The sequence below is a fragment of the Ciconia boyciana genome, chromosome 26, assembly GCF_034638445.1.
Source record: "Ciconia boyciana chromosome 26, ASM3463844v1, whole genome shotgun sequence".
NCBI lineage: Eukaryota > Metazoa > Chordata > Aves > Ciconiiformes > Ciconiidae > Ciconia > Ciconia boyciana.
This window is the reverse complement of record NC_132959.1, coordinates 3,262,925-3,285,598: the sequence shown is the minus strand read 5'-3', so window position 1 is coordinate 3,285,598 and position 22,674 is coordinate 3,262,925. Positions and strand designations below refer to the sequence as shown.

The 22,674-nt window shown below is 65.4% G+C and overlaps 2 protein-coding genes across 3 annotated transcripts; one reads left to right on the top strand and one right to left on the bottom strand.

The window, feature by feature from the left end:
• The first annotated feature begins 211 nt into the window (after positions 1-211).
• Positions 212-16,245, top strand: DCAF8 (DDB1 and CUL4 associated factor 8). 2 transcript variants are annotated; one of them, XM_072846804.1, is made up of 14 exons: positions 212-360; positions 1,243-1,307; positions 6,338-6,408; positions 6,491-7,164; positions 7,870-8,010; positions 8,351-8,445; positions 10,134-10,244; positions 11,718-11,790; positions 12,554-12,611; positions 12,830-12,937; positions 13,415-13,545; positions 14,967-15,086; positions 15,200-15,316; positions 15,417-16,245. In XM_072846804.1, the coding sequence occupies exons 3-14, from the start codon at positions 6,360-6,362 to the stop codon at positions 15,528-15,530; spliced, it is 1,791 nt and encodes a 596-aa protein (XP_072702905.1). In that variant the 5' UTR covers positions 212-360; positions 1,243-1,307; positions 6,338-6,359; the 3' UTR covers positions 15,531-16,245. The 2 variants fall into 2 exon arrangements, with proteins under 2 accessions (XP_072702905.1, XP_072702906.1); XM_072846805.1 differs by lacking the exon at positions 1,243-1,307 and having other exon boundaries at positions 217-360.
• A 1,405-nt stretch (positions 16,246-17,650) lies between these two features.
• PEA15 (proliferation and apoptosis adaptor protein 15) lies at positions 17,651-21,967 on the bottom strand. The gene is made up of 4 exons (XM_072846778.1): positions 21,875-21,967; positions 18,919-19,092; positions 17,928-18,083; positions 17,651-17,777 (listed from the first exon to the last, which is right to left on the bottom strand). The coding sequence occupies exons 2-4, from the start codon at positions 19,088-19,090 to the stop codon at positions 17,713-17,715; spliced, it is 393 nt and encodes a 130-aa protein (XP_072702879.1). The 5' UTR covers positions 19,091-19,092; positions 21,875-21,967; the 3' UTR covers positions 17,651-17,712.
• Positions 21,968-22,674: the final 707 nt, after the last annotated feature.

Genomic DNA, 22,674 nt, shown 5'->3' with positions numbered 1-22,674 from the left:
GGTGGGGGGCACGGGGGGACCCTACAGTAACATTGAGGGGGCACAGGGAGACCCTACAATAGCACGGGGACACACACGAGGCGACCCTACAATAACATTGGGGGGAGGGGGCACAGGGCGACCCTACGATAACACGGGGTAGGGGTCGCCGCTGCCATGGCGACGGCGGGGCCGGGGCGGCGCTGTCGCGCGCTGTCGCGCAGCGGCCGTTGCCGTAAAGCGCCGCCGCGGCGCCGTAAAGCGTCCCGCGGAGGCGGCGCACTAAGATGGCGGCGGCTGGGCCCGGAGCCGGTGGCGGAGGAGCAGCCGGCGGCCGCGGGGCCCGCGCCTGAGCGACGGCCGGGAGCTGCCGGGAGTCGGGTCGGTGCGGGGCCTCCCCTCCCTCCCCCTCCCCGTCCTGACCGGCGGTTCTAGCCCCGGCTCCGGCCGCCCTCCCCTCCCCCACCCGCTGGGCGGCGGGGCCGGGGGCGGGGCCCGCTCGGGGCCGGGCCGGGAGGGCTCCTCCGGGGGGGCCCAGCCCGGGGGGCCCCGCCGCCCCCGCGGGGTACCAGGCCTTTGGGGGCGGCTGGGGGGGCCTTGATACCCCCGTGGGGTCATCGGGCACCGGGGGGTCCCTGCTGCCCCCCGGGAGTCGTTGTGCCTTTGGGGGAGGGGGGTCCCTCCTGTCCCCCGGGAGTCGTTGTGCCTTTGGGGGGGGGGGTCCCTGCCGCCCCTGTGGGGACGTTGTGCTTTGGGGAGGGTGTCGGGGTGGTCTTTCTTGCCCCCAGCGCTGGTCCCTGTTGCCCCCGCGGTGTCACCAACCCTTTCAGGGAGCGCTGGGGTCCCTTCTGCCCCAGGGCTGATCCTTGTCGCCTCCATGGTGTCATCGTCTCTTTGGGGGGACACTGAGGGGACCTGTGCTGTCCCCAGGGTGTTGCCCTGCCTCGGGGGGCTGCTGAGGGCCCCCTCCCATTCCCAGGGCTCCTTCCCTGTTGCCCCCATGGTGTCACGGTGCCTTGGGGGGACACTGGGGGTCCCTTTCAGCCCTAGAGCTGGTCCCGCTGTCTTGGTCACGGGGGGGAGCTCGGCTGAGGGTCCCTCCTGCCCCCCAGGTCCAAACCTCATTGTCCTTGGGCCTTCCTCATCCCCTCCCTTCCAGGACAGTCCCCATTGTCCCCAGGGGTGTCCCCAGGGAGCAGGGGTCCCCGGGGCAGGTGCGGCCGGACCCTGCGCTGCCGGGCTTTAACCTGTTGTTTCCGTCAGCTGCCAGCGAACCTCCAGCCCCGGCCTCGGCGCTCGCTGCCCGCGGCACTGCCGCCGCTGCGCAGGTGAGTGGGCCACCCCGAGTCCGGCAGCGCTTGCCTCGTGTCCATCTGTCCTGCGTGCGGCAGAGGTGGACGTTTGGGCTGCATCTGCCTCAGTCTCCTTCACGATGCCAAATTATTCATGTCGGTGGCGCGGCCCTGGGCTCCTCCGGCTGCTCGCCCCTTGGCTCCTGTGGGATTTCTCCTGCTGGCCGGCTTTCCTTGGCCTCGGGACCACCGCTTCCCCTGGGGAGCCAGGAGCCTCCCTCCTCCTGGGTGCTGGACGGGGAAGGGGCAGTGCTGCGTGGTGAGGCAGCCAGTGCTCGTTAGCTGCAGTTAATTAGGGCCTGCCTGCACTGGGAGTGGGCTCAGGCCATCCCACGAGGCACTGGGGGAGCTGGGGCTGTGCCGTGGGATGGCTGGGAAAAGCGGTGGGGAGGCGGGTGCTGCGTCCCCCAAAGAGACGCTTCTGTGCCCAGGATGCTCCAAGATGGGGATTCTGGACCTCCATGTAATTGCAAACGGGAAGCTGCTTAATTAGCGTCGTCACTAGGACCTGCCAGGCTCCCGGGTAGGTTTGTAATTAACCAAGGCTCTCCTGAATGCGGCCCACTGGCAGGTTTCTGCCCGCGTCTCGGCAAACCGGAGGCACCCGGCTGGCCTCTCCCCCGCGAGGGGCATTCGGGGTGGAAAGCTGCTCGTCACAGGAGGCTTGATTGGGCGTTTAAACCCCCCAGCACCATCTCGGGGGGAAGGAAGGCTCCTCTGCAGCGAACAAACGAGGTTGCCTCCGTCCAGGTCCGATGAGAAAACTTTCCTTAAATAGAAAAGGCTCAGCCGAGCCCAGCGCAACACGTGCGCGGGAGGGACCCGGCATAAACGCAGGCATGAGGCCGCGCCACGGTGTCCTGTGGGCGTCTCGGTGTGCCGGGGCGTTGGAAACTGAGGTGAGGGGCTCTCGGTGGGTCGAAAATGCCTCGCGCTCGCTTCTGGCCCCGTTGCTCCTCCGCTTTATGTAGCGCGGCCCAGGTGCTGAGCACCCGCGGAGCCTGGCTATTTGGGTGTTTATATAGCTATGTAAATATTTTAATGACAGATCGTTCAGGGACAAAGTGGCTGTGAGCGCTGGGTTTCCAGCCGTAAAGCGGCTGGGTTGGTGACACCGCGGCGCGTGGCCAAGTCCTGTGGGCGCTGCGGAGGGGCACCAAGTGCCGACGCAGATGGATGGCGGATCGGGGTGGCAGCAAGGGCAGCTGCCGCGTGGCCTGTGTCCCGCTGGCTCGTGGCATTACAGGTTGGGGTCACAGCTCAGGCCGGAAAGGACTGTCTCCTGGGCACAACTGTTGGAGTTGCTGACCGCTATCGTGCCGGTTTGGGGGCGTGGGGCGGCGCGGCGGCGTGAGCCCCGGCGCGTTTTGCCAGCAGTCCGCTGAGCCCCAGGCGCTCGCTCGGTGGGTCAAGGCCATTCATGCTGCAGGGGGAGGAGGCAGCAGCGCTGTGGCAGCACCCGCAGCTCGATCCCGGTGGCCGCGGAGGCAGCCGGGAGGCTGTGGCATGTGGAGGGATATTTTTAGGGCCCTCGCAAGGGTGCTGGAGAGTCAGGCTTTGAGCATGTGAAGCTTGGAGCAGTGATCCTGTCCAGATGTTGGCTCCAGGGAACTGCAAAACCCACGTGTCGGCTCCCGGGGTTGCTCTGCGTGGTGCCCTGAACCGGGCTGGGTTTGCTGGCTCTGGCCGCCTGCCCCGAGGCGTTGCCGCCTTGGCAGGGAGACCCGGCCTGGCGCTGGCAGCTCGGTGACGGGCTCAAATCTCTCGATGAGGGCTCGGGGCTCTCTGCAGGGCTGACCGTGTCCCATCTCCCTCCGGTCCGCACCGAGCAGTGTTTCATTGCTTCCCTCCACCAGTGCTCCCCAGTTTGGGGAGGCGGAAGTGACACCTTCGGTGCCGTCTGCATTTCCAGCCGCCCGTAACTCGAGTGCGGGGTTCCCCCGTGTCCGCCTGCTGCCGGTTTGTCCCTGCCTGAGCCCTCGAGTGCCGACGGCGCGCTGTGCCGTGCTGTGCTGGTCGACGCGCGCTTTAATCTTCCTGCCATGCGAACAGCTTCGGCGCCTGCGAGCAGAGCTGGTGGGTGGCCGGGGAGGCTGATGCAGAGCTGTTGGAGCCGAGCGCCCAGCCCAGCTATCCATCGGTACCGGGCAGCCGGCATGGGCTGGCGTCATGCTCCCAGGCGTAGAAGATGGCTGGGGAGCCCGGTGTCCCCCACAGTGTCCCTGGCGCTGGCAGAGGCCACGTCTGTCCCTGCAGTCTGCTCCCCCGAGGCAGCTGAGGGCTTTTTTTTCTCAATTCTCTTAATTTCCTAGCCAGGTTACGGTCCTCCGGTGTGGGTGGATGAGACGTGAAGTCAGGCTAATTATTTGGTAATGGATTCCTCTCCTCTGAAAGTGTGTTCCTTGTTCCTCACCTTCGTGAAAAGGCTGCCGTGAAACAGTGTTAATGACAGATCTGAATAGGTAATTTGGCAGAGGAAAATAACTACCAATGAGCAAAGTCCAAACCTGATTCCTTTTGTACGTGCAAAGACTCTTCCAGCCCCTTGGATTAATAATGCTGCCGAAGGCAAAATAACCAGCGGAGGGGAAGTCGACCTGTTGACGGACTTTCCAATCTCCTAACGATTCAGGTGGCGGGGGGTTAAGTCACAGCTGAGCACTGTGGTGTTTTGAGCCCATTCCTTAGTCATCCAGCGTGACAGGCGCCGTACAAGGGACGGAGTCGCCTCGCTGCTTAGAGCAGTAAATTAAAACCAGTCCTGCCCCAGCTCCTGCCTGGTCCTGCCCGTGTGCCCGCAGCCCCCGGGGACAGACCTGGCCGGGCACAGGGCACCGTCTGCGGCACTGCGAACTCGCCGGCTGAGCGAGCACAAGTTGCCCCCGCCGCGGCGGTGAGTAATTCCCTCGTAGGACTGAGCCTTGGCGCTTTGGGGGAGGTGAACACCCGCTCTCCTCCCCGCCGTGCTGCCAGCACGAAGCCTTCACGTGCGGAGAGCTGCCGGCACTGGAGGGACTGGCTTGGCACCGCGTCTGGCTGCCGGCGCAGAGCGGAGATCCGGTGGGTTTGGGCCGGGGAGCAGAGGGCATAAACTTGGTTTCCTTACAAACGCTCCTACATTGTAAGAGCTTTTATCACGCTTCAGCCAGAGCCAGGCCTTCCCCGGGCACCCCGGTGGTGCTGTTGGGCAGCGACAGCGGTGGCGGCCCCTGCTCCATCGCCCTGCAGCTGTACCTGCGGGTTGGCAGCTTCAGCGAGCCCCACTTGCCTCCTAAATCACCCATTTCTTACAGAGGAGCCGTGCTCGGGCTGGCAGTGAGAGACCCAGCCTGGGCAGAGCCTTTCACCTTCTTTGGCTCTTCAGGGTTCCGCTGGTGTTAATTCCCCATCTAACCAGGATTAGTCTCCGGAGTGTTTGCTGTAATCAGTGCTAATGATGTTCTGGCTTTGGCTTTTCCCTGCGTGTAAACGGGGAACTTTTAGCGGACTCCCTGACACTGGTTAAGAGCAAGCAGCTAAACCAAGTATGAAAAAGTCTAACTAAAAATAGAAGGAAAGTAAAGAATGAGCAAAGCATAAATAAAATGGGTTTGGTTTTTTTTCCCTCCACCTTGGCAAAACCTCTGCTGCTCGTGACTCCGACATGTTTTCCTCCCATGTCTTGGTGTAACCTGGCAAGGCGGCTCTGCCGGCAGGTGCTCTCACCAAAAGCCACGTGTGACCACCAGCAAGTGATGGGCACCGCGATCCTGGGGGTGGCCTGCAGCCCCTGGGCGTGGAGGCGGTTCCACTTGGCAGCCAGAGCCCCGCAGGAGCTGCCCCTGCGGCAGCGGGGAGCCGGGGCTGCTTTGGACGCCGTCCTTGGATGCAGCGGGGCTGTCGCCGCTCCTGCAGCCCCTGCCTCCCCTCCCCGTGGCAGCCAGCTCTCCAAAGCAAGGGCTGGGAAATGCCTGGGAGCTGAACACGTGGTTGCCTTTGGTTTTCTGTGTGCTCATGAGGAATTGGTGAACTTCTCCTGGAGCAACTGGAAATGCCAGGGAGCTCCTGGCCTCGTCTCCTGGCTCTGCTCTTGCCTGCTCCCCGGGAGGAGCAGAGTTGTTGGGGGTGCCAAAAGCCAAAGTTTGCTCTTGGGGGAGGCTGGGTGGGCTTGCCAGGTGTCCGGGGCCGCTGTCCTGTCCGTGGCGTGGAGGAAAATGACCCCTCAGCGATGCCGGGAGGATTTTGTGCGTAGGAAAGTGTTTAAAATTTTGTCGCTGGGGTTAAAAAAAACCTCTTGAGCAGCTTTTAACTGCCTGCAGTCTGCAGGTGCCAAGAAGTTTCTTGATACCGTGACTTGCTGCCTTCCCAGTCACCTTGCCTCGTCTGCCTGCGATCCGAGCCCTGCTCCTGCCTCCCTGCCCGCCCCGAGCCAGAGATGTGTGTTGTGCAGCCGCCCTGCTGCAGCAATTGCTGCCAAGCTGGAGTCAACGCCGCCTCCTTCCCCCGAGCGTGGCTGGGGATCGCCAGCCGAGAAGCGCCTGTCTTATTGCGAGAGGTGAAGCGGGGTCCAGGTGCAGGCAGTGGAAGCTGGGAGCCATCCCGCAGGCAGGAGGAGAGGCAGTGTGGCGGGTCGCAGAAATGCTTCCCTGCTAAGTCGATGGCGTCTGAGCAAATTGGAAACTGGAGAGGAGTTTGGGGGATGGTGGCGAGCAGCCCTGTTACCCATCCGCAGGTGCCTCGGTGGGGGCCAAGGGACATTACCGTTCGCTCTGCTCTTGGCAATAGCTGATGAGCTTTTGTTGTCGTGCATCGAGTGTGGTCGCCAAGCCTGTAGCCACTTCGTGCGGGCCACTTCCTCCGCTGATTGCCTTTTCCCTTAGAAAGTGGTGCTCTCCAGACCTGCCCGTGATGCCATGGGTGTGTGCGTGGCTCCACCGACATGGGGACAGGCCAGCACGTCCCCGTCTCGGCAGACTGGCTGTGGCAGGGATGCTCCAGCTTCTGCTCTCTCCCTCTCTTGTACGCAGGGTGAGCGCTCTGGAAAACACGATGTCGGATAAAGGGAGCAGCATGGAGGGGAAGACGGACATAGTGAATGGTAAGGGTGCTGGCGGGGACGGGTCTTCCTGTGCCTGGGGTCTCCTGTTGGGGAGGCTCATGGCCTTGTCTGCACCACGCAGGCAGCTTGTCCAGCAGCCCGGAGGAGATGTCAGCTGAGGAGGGCCGAGAAACCTCCTCCGGCATTGAGGTGGAGGCCTCCGACCTTAGCCTGAGCCTCACGGGAGACAACGTGGGGCCCAACCGCACCAGCACGGAGAGCCGGGACACGGACACAGAGAGCTCGGGGGAAGAGAAGGACTCTGACAGCATGGACGACACGGGCCACTACTCCATAAATGAGGAGAACCGTACCCTGGACCGGTCGCACTCGGAGGAGGAAGAGGAGGAGGACGAAGAGGAGGACCAGCGGTCCCACCGCCGTGCCCAGCGCAAGCGTGCCAACCACGACCAAGACTCCTCTGACGACGAGCAGGCCCTGGAGGACTGGGTGTCCTCGGAGACCACGGCGCTGCCCCAGCCCCGCTGGCAGGCGGTCCATGCCCTCCGGGAAAGGGAGCTGGGCTCCAGCGCCCGCTTCGTCTACGAGGCCTGCGGGGCCAGGGTCTTCGTGCAACGCTTCCGCCTCCAGCACGGCCTGGAGGGCCACACGGGCTGTGTCAACACCCTGCACTTTAACCAGCGTGGCACGTGGCTGGCCAGCGGCAGTGACGACCTCAAAGTGGTGGTGTGGGACTGGGTCAGGAGGCAGCCGGTGCTGGAGTTTGAGAGCGGCCACAAGAGCAACGTCTTCCAGGTGAGGAGCATGCGGGGAGGGTTCTCGGAGGGCTGGGGGTGATAGAAGATCCCCCATGGTGGGCAGGTGCCTGCTCTAGAAGCGCCTAATTTCAGCTGGACGATGCTGAGCGGGGCAGGAGAAACGTGTTGTTAAAGCTAAGGGCTGCGGGAGGAGCCCAGCTGCTGTGCGGTGCTAACGAACCATCAAAACCCACTGGTGTGCCCTGAACTCCGCCGTCTCGCAGAGCCCTGGCTGGGGACGGCGGGGTGAGGTGACCCCGTTCCCTGTAGAGCTTCCCCCTGCTGCTCCTCTGGCCCCGCTGAGCAGCAGGTTTGGGAGCGGCCGTGGGCGTTCGGAGGAGGCCGTGCCGTGCCGTGCCAGGCAGCCCGGTGCGTGGGCAGTGCCGTGGCTCTGCCACCGCCAGAGGGGCCTGGAGGGCCAGGCACAGCCCATGCTCGGAGGGACACTGGCACTAGCAGTGTCTCTGCCAGGCTCCCAGCTCCCCGTGCTCGCCAGAAAGGGCCGAGATGATTTCTTGGAGAGTTCAGCCCATCGAGCCAAGGCTTTGCGGTCGCTACCTGCAGATCTGAGCATCTGGGGCTCGTTGGGGTCTGGCAGGGGTGCTGCCCTCGGTTTCTCTCCTGTTTCACCCCGTTTCCACCCACGCGTACACGAGCCCCTGCCCCGGCGTTGAAAGCCGCCCCTCTGCTTGCTCTCTTCCAGGCCAAGTTCCTCCCCAACAGCGGCGACTCCACTCTGGCTATGTGTGCTCGGGACGGCCAGGTCCGGGTGGCCGAGCTCTCCGCCACGCAGTGCTGCAAAAACACCAAGCGCGTGGCGCAGCACAAAGGAGCTTCGCACAAGGTGAGCCCAGACCAGCCTGCGGAGGGGGCGGGCGGCAGTTGGGGACCCCCGAAACACCCGGGGACCGTCCTGGCTCACTGGCTGCCAGAAATAGTGAAGGCAGAGCCACTGCCGTGGAGGGACCGATTCTTAAATGCTTCTTTATAATCACTGTCACCTCTGAGGGTGACGAGGAGGGTCTCTCTGCCCTGCAAAGCAGTGACGTGGGCACTCAGCCGTGGGCATAGAGGGCTTGGTGCTGCGTCGACTCCTGTTAATAGCCAACAGTTTACTGGGAGAAAGGGATCTTGCCACTCTGTTGGGTAAAAAGGGAACCAATGCCCAAGTATTTATCTTCCAGCTGGCCCTAGAACCGGATTCTCCATGCACTTTCCTATCAGCAGGTGAAGATGCTGTAGTCTTCACCATTGATCTGAGACAAGACCGGCCTGCCTCGTGAGTATTTCTCTACCCGCTCCCACTGCCAGGACCGGGGAAGCTCCGGAGGGAGATCCGGGGTCCCGGGGGGCTCCCCTGCGAGCGGGTGGCACTCGGCTGCGTAGGGCTGAGGGTCCCACTTATGCCGCTGCGTTTCCACGGCAGCGCATGCCTGTTCCATGGGCATAAAGTGGGAAAACATATTTTTTGGCTTTCAAGCAGTGTTGTCTTCCCTGAGGTGCAGGGGTCAGACCAGAGAGCTTTTCGGTGGCTGGTCGGGAGCTGGCCATCTCGCGCGAGGATATGATATGAACCTTGCTTCAGACAAGTGCAAAACGCAGACAAGTGTGTTTGAACCCTCATCCTCGCTGGGATGGGGCCCTGCTCAGATAGGAAACAAATAATACCGGCGCGGCAGGTCCGTGCGCAGGCGTGGCTGCCATGGCGGCTGCCAAAGGCTGCCCATCTGGCGCCCATTTACCCATTCCAGGGGCCGCACCGAGGGTCCTGTGCTCCTTCTGCGCAGTGAAGTGGCTGATTAATCACAGCACCAAAATCTCTCCACGCTGGCAGCAGCTCGGAGCTTGCGGTTCGCCTGACTCGCTTGTCGCGTGAGCGCTATTGCAGTTAATTGAAAAACAATAATTAGCAAGCAGCCGGGTGGTGCGTGCTGGATCTTAACCCGTATCGCCGAGAGATCTGTCGTTTCTGACAAGCTTCCAAAATAAATCTGCGGCGGGTGTTCAAACAGACGCCTGGTTTTGGTATCACGGTACTTTTCCAATATAGCGGCATATTATTTTGAAGATGATCCTGCTTAAAACCGAGGGCTTTGGCGCTCGTCTCCCAGTGGCTTGGTTTTATTTGTATGTGCGAGTGCTTTTGGCTACAGCCTTAAACCCATCTGTTTCATAACCAGGACAAAAACTGCCGGGGCGTTTCAAAACAGCCGCATTTAATCCTCATCCCCACTCCCCCCCCCATTTGCTGGGTCCGTTTCGAGCACAGTCTGTTGGTCAGTAGGCTGGCGTGGGTCTGTCCCTCCTCCTCCTCCTTCGTGGGGATCCACGCTGCTGTTTGGGTTTGATGCTCGCATTGAATTGTCACCCTGCGAGTGTGAAACCGCTCTGGAGGCAGGGGTTTGCAGGCAGACTGTAGGCAGCTCCCATCTTTCATTAAGCCGAACGGTATAATTAGAAGAAAGACAAGCGCTTGAGCTGGCTGTTCCTTCTTGAGTATGCTGCCTCAGTTTGTATTCGTGTCTGCAAAGCCGAAATATTGAGCCCTTGGGGGAGGGGGGATGGTGTGTGTGTCGGATTTCGTTAAATCTGGGCCTTATTACAGCGAGACGGGTAGGGAAAAGTAACAGCAGAGCGTTTCTGCTCTGGAGTTAATCCGATTCTGCCCTCACCGCTGCCTGTCCGGCTCCGTCAGGCTCAAGTTTGGGCCCTGAAACCTTTCAGACATTTCGGAGGAAAACGCCAGGGAATGATTTCACTCTGCGCCGCTTGAGTCGCAGACGGAGCATGTGCTAGCTTCAGCTGGGAGGCTGAAATGGTTGGGTGGTGGTTTTTTTTGTTGTTATGTGTTTTTTTTTCTGGGAGTGAGTAAGAGACTCGCGCAGCTCCTGCTTTTCCCATCTGGACCCTGTTTTGAATTCGAGGTGGATTTTTTTTGTTGTTGTTATTTTTCCTCGTCTCTTAAAGGAAACTGGTTGTGACAAAGGAAAAGGAGAAGAAAGTGGGTCTGTACACCATCTACGTGAACCCAGCCAACACCTACCAGTTTGCTGTAGGAGGCAGAGATCAGTTTGTCAGGTGAGTCTGTGCTGGGGACCCAGACCGAGTCCCCAAAGTGGACTTGAACATCCCTGTGTGGGCTCAGTTGGTACCCCCGCGAGCTCTGAAATCTCTGATGTCCCCCCCCAGAAACGCTTGTGGCTTCGATCATTAATGCCTCCGCAGCCTGTTCTCCCATAAGCAGCAGGAACACAAGGGGGATTAATAGCACAGGATTTGGATCCTTTGAGGTTTAGCCCTGGGATCCGCTGTCCAGCCTGCCCTGAAGCCGGGAGAGCCTTCCCTCAGGAGCTCGTAGTGCTCTTAACGAGCTTCGATGAACCTCCTCGCCGCCTCCCGCCTGCGGATGGTGCCCAGTGGGCATTGGAGATGAGATTAAGGCTCAGGGAAGGTCTCGGTTTCGGCGAGACCAAGCTCCTTAAGTGACAAATGCAAGCCCCCCTGGCCTTCGAGACACTCGGGGCAGCCCCCCACATGGGACCGGGCTGTGTCCGTGTGTCTGGCCCCTTGGCTCCCTGCATCAGCGCAGAGCTCCCCTGGAGCCAGTGGATTTTAAGGTGCGATTTGTGTAGCGTCTGTTTTGGGCAGAGGCGAGTCGTGCATGCACCAAGCCTGCCCGCTTCCCAGCTCCCCGAGAGCGAGCAGAGCTGCGGCGTCGCTTGGCTCCCCGAGGATGCGTAGGGGCCGCTCCTCGGGGAGCGGGGGGACGCCGCAGCCCTGCCGCTGGGATCGCTTGCGTGGCATCAGCTCCCCGGTGTGCCAGCCACGCGGGTGTCTGGCGTGCAGGCAGCCGCTCCTGGGGCGCTGGGCATGGAAACAACACATGGGCTTGCAGACTGCTCAAACAGCAGCGCCGGTGCCTCGCTAGCTCGGTAGCTTTCGGAAGAGGCCAGGATCGTTGCTCAAAACACAGCCTCCCTTCCTTCCCCCTCTCTGCTGCTCTCTGTCCTCGGCCCGTATCCAGGTGCCTCCTCTCCCCCTGGCTTCCCCGGCACTGGGCAGCTCCTGGTGGGCTCCCGATTCAGGGAGGCTCGGGGAGGTTGGGGACCCGGAGGAGCCCAAGCCAGCTGAGGGACAAGCGCGGTGGCAGTCACGTCCCCCTTGCAGAGCAGCCTCCGGGCTGACAGCCCCGAACGCAGGTCACAGCCTGTGTGCACGCAGGCTTTGATGTTGTCACGTGCCACCCAGCAATGCCTCCGACTAACAAGAGGTGACGTTAAGCTGCTTTGGCCGAGACTCCTGCCGGTCTGGGCCTGCTCGCAGCTCCGCAGATCCATTGGCGAGGGCCGGAGCCTCCGGCCAGCGTCGGGGCAGGCCGTGGTTTCAGAGCTGGCTCAGACATGGCGTCTGCGTGGTCAGGGAGAGCTGCTGCTCTGCCGGTCTCCTCCTGCCCTGGCCCGCAGAGGCGGGCAGCGCCGGCCCTCCGTGCCCATCAGCTCGGTATCCCTCGTGTCTCGAGTGAGTGCCAGATGCCTGCCATCCTTCCCCCAGGATTTACGACCAGCGGAAAATAGACGAGAATGAGAACAACGGCGTACTAAAGAAGTTCTGCCCTCACCATTTGGTAAGCAGCTCAATTTCACAGCGTATCGGCGCGATGGGTGGCACTGCGGGTCCCTCCCCCGCGGGGACGTGGCGTGGGAGAGCTCACGGGTGGGTGGACTGGCAGAGGACATCCCACGGTGGCCATCAGCTCTCGGCTGCCTGCGTGGGTGGGCGGCAGCCCTGCCGCAGCTCTGCGGCTCGCGTGCCCATCTGTGTGCCAGCACGGAGCAAAGCCGAGCCTGGTGTGGGGTGGGCAAACCTGGGGGGGAACTCCCTCTGCTGCGGGGTGAGTGACAGGCAGCCAGGTCTCCTGCCGGCAGCAGGGCTGCCTGTGCCAGCCTCACCAGCAGGACCGGCCTTTGCCCAGCTCCCGTAGCCGGGCTGGTGCCGGCAGCGCTCACCACGGAGCAAGAGCCTGGGATGAGGCCTGGGCAGACCTTGCCGTCCAGATCTGCGGAGCGCTCCCTCGGGAGCCTCGTGTAGGAGCGGCCGAGAAGCGCTCGCTGGCCAAGTCTCTCGCCGGCTTCCTGCCTGGAAAACAGCTCGAGAGGATGGACAAACTGCCCGGGCTTTGTTTTTTTTTCCTTGACCCAAATCTTCCACTGTCAGTAAAGTCCCGTCTTGGTGTAGGAAGAGGCAGCGTTTTTATGCTCTGACTTTAAAGCTCTTGCAGAGCAGTCACTCGCACACCAAGCTCTCTAAGCGGGTACATGGCCGGCGTAGGTGTGCTGGCACGCTGCGGGAGGAGGAGATGGGAGCAGAGCTGTCTGTGCTTTCCATAGGTGAACAGCGAGTCCAAAGCCAACATCACCTGTCTCGTCTACAGCCATGACGGCTCGGGTGAGTGACCCGCAGCGGGGCTGATGGACGAGTCGCAGGTGCCCCGGGCTGCGGCGTTGTGGGGCGGAGCCGTCCTGGCCTGGGGAGGCACCGGGGACGGGAGGGTGCTGGAGGCAGTGCCGGGCACCCGGGGGGCTTGCGGCACACCCACCCCCAGCAGAGAGACCACGTCCACCACATGCTCCCTGCTAACGCCCGTCTCTTCCATCCTACGCCAGAGCTGTTGGCCAGCTACAACGATGAAGACATTTATCTCTTCAACTCCTCTCACAGCGACGGAGCGGAGTACATCAAGAGATACAAGGGACATCGCAATAATGCCACTGGTAAGGACCAGCTGGGACGGGTGCTGGTACAGACCCCCCCCTCCCGCCCCGGCAGGCTGCATCCCCTGCTGCGGGGGGCTCGGAGGCTCTCCCCAGGTCACTGTCAAACTCCCACCACCACCACATCCCATTCCCGGCAGCCAGCGGGTCCAAGCTCGCTCCGGCTTCCCCCTCCTCACGCCCGCAACCAGGCTTTGGGGCAGTCTGGAGGTGGGGGGCCGTCCCCAGAGCAACCCGGAAGAATAATTGCCTGCTTTTAGCTTACTTCTGCAGCTCCCTGTGTTTCATCTTCCTCTCAAAGACCCTTAACACAAACTCTTGGGCTTGCAAAGAATGAGCTATTATGTGTCTGGGGACGGAAGAGATCCATGCCGGTAACCCTGGAAACTCGCTGGCTGCCAGGCAGGAAGCGAATTCATGGCAGGGAGCGCTGCCCGGCTCCTGATGGCCTCGGGCTGCTTGTTTCTCTCCTTTCAGTGAAAGGCGTCAATTTTTATGGCCCGAAAAGTGAGTTTGTGGTGAGCGGCAGCGATTGCGGCCACATCTTCCTGTGGGAGAAATCGTCCTGCCAGATCGTGCAGTTCATGGAGGGTGACAAGGGAGGAGTGGTGAGTCCCAAGGCCGTGCTGCCCTGCTCCTCTGCCACCTGCGAGCTGGGGTTTATGTCCGCATCCAGCACAAGCTGCTTCCACGTGCCCGCAGGAATTTGCTGCCGCTTTTCGTGCTTTTTCTACCGAAAGCCAAGCGGGGTCCCTGTGGGCTCCCGGTGCCCCACGCGCGGAGTGCTTGGCACCGCTCCTGCCCGGGGAGCGGCAGCGGGGACGGCTGAGGCAGGCTGGCCAGGGCCACAGCACCTCGGAGGTCTTCTGGTGTACCAAATCCCACGGGGATTTCGCCCAGATGCCCACGGGGTGCCTGTCACCGAAGGAGGGGTGGGGACATCGGAGCTGCTGCCGTCCAGGACTGGGCAGCCCCCTACCCTTCCCCCTGGGGCGCGGGGGGGTCTGTGGGGAGAGCTGTGTTCTCCCGGGCCGGATCCGAGCGCTGCTCCCCGCTGGGCGCGCAGCTGCGTCCTCACCCAGTCACATCCAGGAAAGGGACGCAGCTGCACCGGGGCCGGCCCTGCGCCCAGTTTCCCAGGCTCCGGACGACAGCAGTCCGGTCCCGAGCGGCCGCTGCCTGCGCTGGCGGGGGATCCGTGCCCGGTTTCGGCTCGGAGCCGGCAGACGCTCGGTCTCCCGTGCCGCCCCGGCAGTCGGTGCCCGTCCCCCACGGGCACGGGTCTGGGAGGGGACGGGATGCGCTGGTGGCACCCCCGGCTCCTGGGTCGGGGCAGGCGGAGGGGGAGCAGGTTTTGGGCCGGCGTCGAGGGGATAGCAGGTTCCTTTCTGGCACGGGGACGGGTGGCAGAGCCCTGCCCGCTGCTCCCTCCCGCTCCCGGCCGAGCCGGTCCCCGCTGTGCCGCTCCTCCGCTGGCCCCACAGTCGCCTTTTGTCTGGGTGGCCGCGGCCCCGTGCCAGCTCCTGGCAGCTGCTGGCACCGCCACCCCCAGCCGGCAGAGCCGGTGCCGGGCCGGATCCAGCCCCAGGACCTCCCTGATGGCCGAAGCTGGGCTTCAGCGCCCTGGGATGGACGCAGCCCCTTTCCTGTTGGGTTTGCTGTCGGGGTGGGGGCTCCCCGCCTTCCTTGCACCCGTTGCCTCTCAGGGTGCACTGGGCTTGGTGCCCCGTGAAGTACTCGGGGGCACCCCAAATTTTGGTGTGTGCTTGTGGGGGGTGGCGTGTCCCCCCCTTCCCAGAGCCAGAGCACGGGGATGCTGGGGGTGGTAGCCCCTCTCCCTGCCGGGGGGTCCTGTGAGAAGCCCACCTCACCGAGCCCTACAAGGGCTCCCCATCTCCCCTCCCGCTGCTGTGCAAGACCCTGACCTGAGGCCAGGGTGACGGGCTGGGCAGCCACCGGAGAGCTTGTGGGTGCCAGGGTCAGTCCCGGTGCCCTGTTTGGGGTGACCCCCCACCTCTCTCACCCCCAGGTGAACTGCCTGGAGCCCCATCCCCACCTCCCCGTCCTGGCCACCAGCGGCCTCGACCATGATGTCAAGATTTGGGCACCCACGGCGGAGAATCCCACCGAGCTGGCCGGCCTCAAGGAGGTGAGACCCGGAGAGTGAGGTGGGGGGGTCGGGGGGCTGCAGGGCCGGGGGGAACTGACCCCGCAGCCCCTGACCCCGCAGCCCCTGACCCTCCCCACCTCGCCTGGCCCCAGGTGATCAAGAAGAACAAGCTGGAGCGGGATGAGGACAGCCTCCACCACACCGACATGTTCGACAGCCACATGCTCTGGTTCCTCATGCACCACCTGCGACAGAGACGCCATCACCGGGTACGTGCCGGGGTCCCCTCTGTGTGTGTGTGTGTGTCCCCCTTTGCCTGCTGCTCCCCCAGCCCCTTTACCCGCTTTCTCTGCACCCCCCCCCCGGCAGCGCCGAAGAGAGCCGGGAGCGCCGGACGGCGACTCGGACGAGTCTCCCAGCTCCTCCGACACCTCGGATGATGAGGAAGAGGGGCCGGACCGGGTGCAGTGCATGCCGTCGTGAGCCCCCCCGGCCGGGGCGGGGGGGCTCCGGGCACACATCATCCCTACTAACACTTTGAGCTTTGTATTGACTTGTTAAGGACCCCCCCACTCCCCGTCCCCTCCCTCCTCATCCTCGCAGCCCCCCCCCAGACCATCGGAGGCGGCACAGCCTCGGCCCGGGGGTCCCTTCCCTCCCCAGGACCCACCCAGAGATGGGGTGGGGCGGGGGGGGGGGCAGAGGATTTTTGTACTAACATGGCCCCCTGGTCCCCTCTCCTGCTCTTCTGGGGGGGCCCCGGCCCCCTCCCTGGCGCCAGCCCTCGCACCCTTCAGGGCTCCCTCTTCCCTGGGGGCTCCGGCCCCCCCGGGGGGGCTGCGTCCCCACCTCCCTCCCTCTTCCCCCCCCGGGGGTGTTTGCCGAGAGATGCTTGTCTAGTTTGTACATATCAGTGATTTGCACTTGGTTTGGCCCTTCTCCGCCCCCCCGGCCCCCCGGGGCAGCGGCCGGAGCCCCCAGGAGCCGGGAAGGTCCTTTAATTTTCTTTTACTTTTAAGGAGATCTCTTCTGGGGGGGAGCGGCGGCGAGGGCTCCCCGTCACTGTTAGAGGCCTAATTTTATATGTATTAAAACCAAATCGAACTTGGATGTTATCAAGTTAAAATTATTGTAAAAGTTTGAATATATATTATATATAAATGCAATAAAAACCAACGGAGAGAGGCGGAGGGCTGCGTGTCCCCTTCCCCCTGCCCCCTTCCCCAGGCTCCCCGTGGCCCCAGCCCTGCGGCCAGCACCTCCCCAAGCCCCCCCCTTCCCCAGGGGGGTATTTTACCCCTTTTTGCCATGTTTTCGCCCAAACGTCCCCCTCACAGAGCCACGCGACCCTCCAGAGCAGCTTTCATCTCCATCTGTTTATGAGAGATCTGTACACAGTCAGCACGGTCAGGGGGTGGGATGGGGGGGGGGGGAGCAGGGAGGGTCCCCCAGGGGCTGGGGACACTGGGGTGTCACCTGTCCCCCTCCCCCCCCCAGGATCTCACTGGGGGGAGTGGGGGGTCCCGAACAGTCATTTTGCAACAAGAGACACAGTTTTTGGGGGAAATGAATGTGGTCCCTGTCCTGGAGACAATAAATAGGGGGGGACACGACACACAGGGGGACACAAGAGCCGGCGGCCGCACACAGGCGCTCTGCGGGTTTTAGCTTTTATTAAATAAAATATATTAACATATACTCTCTCCAGTGCCCCCCCTCGCTAGCCCTCCCCCCTGGGTTAGTAGCTAGAGCTGAACCCCAAAGCCCCCCCATGCACACACTAATGGGGGCTGTGCCTGTTTTCCCAGTCCAGTGCCCCTCCCTCCCAGTATGGCACTGGGGGAGGCTGGAAGGACACCCCCCCCCCAATCAGTCTGGCTGGTTTGGGGGCTGCCAGTTCTGCCCGCCCCAACCAAAGTGTGGGTTTGGGAGCTCCTTCCGACAGATTTCCCCAACGCCTGGGGGGGGTCTGGGGTGTTGGGGGGTCTGGGCCCCCCAAACATCACCCCCTGCACAGGGGCTCCTGTGTCACCCCCTGTGTCACCTCCTCATTCCCCATCCACTGCAGCCCCCCGGGGCAGGGGACACTGCAGATGTGCCCCCGCCCTCCCCGCAGGGCTGAGGCCTGACAAACTCACACCATCCTCTATCCTGCCTGGGGGGTCAGCAAAGACACCCCCCCCCCCGCTCAGCCCTGCTGCTCGCCTCCCTCCCGACCTGCCCTGTCCTTCGTCCCTGCGTCCCCCCCCCGTGACCCTCACTGGGGTCCCTGTTGCCAGCACTGCCCCCCCCGCACTGGGCCAGGGGGTGGTCCCGGTGCCTGTCACCCCCCCAGCCACAGCTTGGACCGGGGGAGGGGTCCCTGTTCCTGTCGTCCCCCCTCCCAGTGAGGGCTTGGGGGGGGGTCCCTGGGAATAGCAAAGCGCCCCGCACACGCACACCCACACGTGCACACCACGCACACGCACACGCACACGCAGAGCCGCCCGGCCCCCGGCCCCGGCGGGGGGGGCGTTAAGACTTTGTTAGTGACCGTGCCGGCCCCCCCCGCCTGCCCGTGTCCCGGGGCCGGAGAGGTGGCAGGGGGACACGGGGGGGGGGCACAGCTTTCCTCCTCCTCCTCCTCCTCCTCCTCCTCCTCCTCCTCCTCCTCCTCGCCCCCCCCTCAGGCTTTCTTGGGCGGGGGGGCCAGTTTGATGATCTCCTCTTCCGAGGGCTGCCGGATGATGTCTGCCGAGACACGGGAGGGGTCAGTGGGGGCCTCTCCCTGTGCGTCCCCCCCCATCCAAAGCGATCCTGGGGGTCCCTGTCTCTGCCCTGGGGGTCCCTGTCCTTGCCCTGGGGACGGGGGGGTCCCTGTCCCGGCGCGGGGGGGCTCACCCTTGTACTTCTTGGCGCTGGGGATGCGGGTGAGCTTGGTGTCCACCTCGTCCTCCTCGGAGATCTTGAGGACCTGGGTGCGGTACTGCACCACCATGGTCAGCAGGTCGGGGCGGCGAGAGATCTCGAAGATGTGCTCGATGTACGACAGGTTGTCTGCGGGAACGGGGACAGGGACGGGGACACATGTTGGGCCACCCGCGCTGCATTGCAAAGGGTGCCCGAGGACAGGGACGGTGATGGGTACCACAGCAGGGGACGGGGAGAGGGCAGGGAGAGGCCAGCACAGGGGACAGGAGCTGGGGACGGGGAGCAGGCAGGGATGGGGACCAGGGCAGGGGACAGGGGACAACAGTCCCAGGGGACAGGGACTGGAAGAGGGGACAAAGGACAGGGACAAGGGTTGGGATGGGGACCAGAGCACGTGGCAGGGGCCAGGGTGGGGACAGGAGCAGGGGACAGAGACAGGGACCAAGGCAAGGGATAGGGATGGGGACGGGGACTGAGGCAGGGGACAGGGACGGGGAGCAGGGCCGGCAGCAGGTGACAGAGATGAGGATCAGGGACAGGGACTGGAAGCGGGAAAGGCGACAGGGACAGGGATGGGGACCAGGGCAGGGGACAAGGACAGGGACCGGTAGAAGGCACTGGGATGGGGACCAGGACAGGGAAGAGGGGAGGGCCGGGGCCGGGGTCATGGACTGGGGTGAGGACCAGGAGAGGGGACAGCGACCAGGGGCCAGGCATGGGACCAGACCCCAGGGGACAGGAATCAGGAGAGGGGACAGGGACCGGGGCAGGGGCCAGGGCTGGAGACCAGGACAGGGATCAGGGGACCAGGACGGGGACCAGGAAAGGAGATGGGGGACAGGGCTGGGGACCAGACCAGGGGACAGACCAGGAGCAGGGCAGCGGCCAGGGCTGGGGACCAGGGGAGGGACAGAGATGGGGATGGGGGGGGGGGCCAGGGCCACCCCCGGGGGGGTCTCACCTCTGTCCAGCTTGCTGTGCTTCTCCAGGAAGGCGAACCAGTGGTGGCTGGTGGCGATGGCCTCGCTCTCCTCGCTGGGGATGTCCTCCTTGCAGGCCGACTTCAGCTGCTCCAGGTCCTCGGCCGTGATGTTCTGGGCCAGCTCCTCCAGCAGACTGCGGTACTCAGCCATGGCTGCCACCACCCGTGTCATGAGCTGCCCGGCCTCAGCCCCTGCCCCCCACTCCCTCCCCGGCCCCCCCCACGCCGCGGCGCCAGCCGGGCTCCGCTGGCCCGTGACTCATGTGACGCTCACGGGATGTGACAGGGACGGGGACGGCGGGTCCCGCCGGGCGCTGGTGGCGGCTGCTCTGCTGCGTGTGTCCCCCTGGCGCGGGGGACCCTCGCACACAGGCCCTGGCCTTGCGCAGCCCCCCCCCATCGCATGCTGCTGCTCGCACCCGCACCCCGGCTTTGCAGTGACCCCCCTCTCTTCACACGCGCACGCGGTGCTTGCACTGATCCCCCCCGCATGGTCTGTCCCCCTGGCACGGCACAGCCACCCCCCCTACACAGGCCCCCCCCGGCACAGCCCCCACTCACCACATTCCGCCCCCCGCAGTGGCTCTGGGCGCCCTGGGGTGGGGGGTGGGGGGACCAGGGGCACCCCCAGTGCCAGGCCCGGGTGGGCGTGGGGCGGTTGGGGCTGGGGGGGTGGGGGGGGTGTCACACCCTGTCCCCATCTCCTGTTGCACCTCGGTTGCCATGGCGACCGCTGCCACCCACCCCAGGGATGCGGTTGCCATGGCAATCACAGCACCCCGGCCGCCCTTCCCGTGTCCCTCCCCGGTGGCGACACCCGTGGGTGCTGGGGGGGGGACACGGGACCCGGGCACCCCATGCGGGCTCCACAGACACGGGGGGGGACGCGGATGGGGACACATGGGGAGAACACGGGACACACAGACACGGACACGCCGCTACCCACCGCGCTGCTCACCCCCGGCACGTGCACGCATGCGCATCCCCCCCCCGCCCCGCACACGCACACTCGTGCCTACACCCGTAAACACCCCCCCACGCAGACACCTGCACCCACAGACACCGACCCACACCCGCACTCCCACGTGCGCACACGCGTGCACCCACACTCACTCACACACACACACGCTCCCGCGTGGTGCCCCCCCGAGCGCACACGCGTGTCCCCGCCGTGTCCGGCCCCTTTAAGGCAGCCGATGACTCAGCCCTTGGCCCGGACGCCCGGGTCCTTCCGGGCGGGGGGGGTGAGGGGTGGGGGCGGGGACCCCCCCCCCCGCCGGGGCCGCCTGCCCGTTCCCAGGCCCGGCGGGTCCGGCCCGGACCCCTGGGCCCCGCCGCGCCGCGGCCCCGGGGGGGGGATGCCCGGGACCCCCCCCCCGTGGGACCCCCCCCATTCACGCTTCCCATGCAAAGCGCTCCATGAATATGCACGAGGGGCGTGGCCCCACGGGGGCCCATTCACAAGGGCGGGCGGGGGCGGCGGGGGGCGCGTAATCCCGCCGCGGGGGAGGCAGGACACGGGGGGCAGGACACGGGTGGGCCGGTTCCTTCCCGCCTTTGTCTGCCCCGCTCCGGCCAGGTGCGGGGGGGGGAGGGGGGGGTCCTGCAAACACTGTGTCCCCCCCCCTGATTTTGGGGTGGGTGGCGATAGCGGGACGGGGAGGAGGGACCCCCCCCGGCCCCCCCGCAGCCCGGGGACAAGGGGCCTTTGTGCCGCGGGGAGCAGCGCAGCGCTGGCCGGGGCCGTCCCCGCCCCCCCCCGGGAAACCGAGTCACGGCCTTGGTCCCACGGCCCCGGCCCCACGGACACGGCCCGGCCCCACGGACACCGCCCTGCGGGCATCCTACTGCTGCGTGGGCACCACCGCGCCCCACGGGCATCGTCCTGCCCCACGGGCACCGCCCTGAGCCACGGGCATCGTCCTGGTGCGTGGGCACCGGCACCGTCCTGCCCCGGGGGGGGTCCCACCCGTGTCCTGGGGGTCCCGCCCTGCCCACGGCCGGAGCAGCATCCCCGGGGCCGCCCATCCCACATCTGGGGCACATCTGGGTGCGCCCCCCCCCCCGCCCCGCCCCGTGCCTCAGTTTCCCCACGCGGGGCCGTGCGGACGCTCCGTGGGCCGGAGCACGGTGCGGGGGGAGGCGATGACTCGTGGTCCCCCCAGCCCTCCCCGTCCCGGGGCCGCGGGGCGGAAGAGGCGGCTCCGCCTCCGCCACGGCCCAGTTTGGCCCCAGTTGGGCCCAGTTGGGCCCAGCCCGGCCCAGGGGCGCGTGACCTCCTCACGCGCCCCTTTCCACTCGTGTTCCTCAGGAGTCCGGCCACGCGCACCCACCCTCCCCGGCACCCCCCCGCGGGGGGAAGCACCCTGGCCAGGGGAATGGGTGGCATCCCGGTGCTCCGCTGGTACTGGGCGGCACTGGGAGGACTGGGTGGCACCGTGGGGATGGGGGGCGCGTGGGGGGACCCCGCGCCCCACGGGGACCGGGTAGCACCCACGGGGGATGGGGGACACGCCGGGTCTCGGGTGGGAACGGGGGACCCGGTGGCACCGCGGGGAGCGGATGAGGATGGGGGACCCCGCGTGGACCGGGTGGGCACGGGGACCGGGTGGCACCGCGTGGACTGGCGGGCCCCGCCGCCCCCCCCCGCTCCCCTCGGGTCACGGGTTCGGGCCCCCCCACGGGAGCGAAAGGGGAAGTGAAAGGGGCCGGCGGGACCCGCGGGGGATTACCGGGGGTGTCTAGTACCGGGGGTCCACGACCGCGGCCCCTGCCCGGCTGAGGGACCGGGATCGGGACCGGGATCGGGACCGGGGCCGGATGGAGGCGGCGGCCGCCGCCTCCATCCGGCCCCGGTCCCGATCCCGGTCCCGGTCCCGATCCCGGTCCCGGTGGCCGGTCGGAGCCTCCGGTCCCCGCGTAGCCCCGCACTTACCGGCCGGCTGGGGCGGTGCCGGTGGCGGTGGCGGTGCCGGTGCGGCCGCTCGGTGTCTCGGTGCTGCCGCTCTGAGCGGCGGGGCGGGGCGGGGAGGTGGGCGGGGCGTAACGGGGCGGGGCTGAGGGGCGGGGCGGGACGCCGGAGGAGCCGCCCCGCCCCACGGGGGACCGTGGGTGGGTGGGGGCTGGCGCGGACACCCGTGGGGGGCTCCCACGCACCGTCCCGTGGGGTGGGGCCCCTCGTGTCTCCCCCATCCCTTTGGGGTCCCCCCGCCCAGGGACCCCCGGCTGTCACCCCGGGAAGGAGCCACGGCGGGGGGCACCCACGAGTGTCCAAGTCCCCCGTATGTGTCACCATTCCCCCCCCAGGAAGCCCCAAGGAAAGTCCATCCCCCCCCGGGGTGTCGCATGGGGATCTCCCACGGGGATCTCCCATGGGGATCTCAAAGGGGATCTTGCAGGAGGGATCTCACACGGGGATCCAGCACAGGGGATCTCCCCACAGCAGCGTGCAGAGGAATCTCACGGGGAGGGTGGGACATGGGGGAGCTCCCACGGGAGCTTGCACGGGGAGGGGTCTCGCATGGGGAGGGGTCTCGAGCAGGGGGATCCTGCGCGGGGCTTTCCACGGGGGGATTTGCACCAGGAGATCCCCCGGGAGCCGCCACTGGGATCTCACGTGGGGGGGGTTGGAGGGGGATCTTTTAGGTGGTGATCTCGTGGGGTGCTGCGCGGGGGACGGCGCACGGGGGGTGACAAGGGGAGATCTCATGGGAATCTCCCACAGGGATCTCGCCT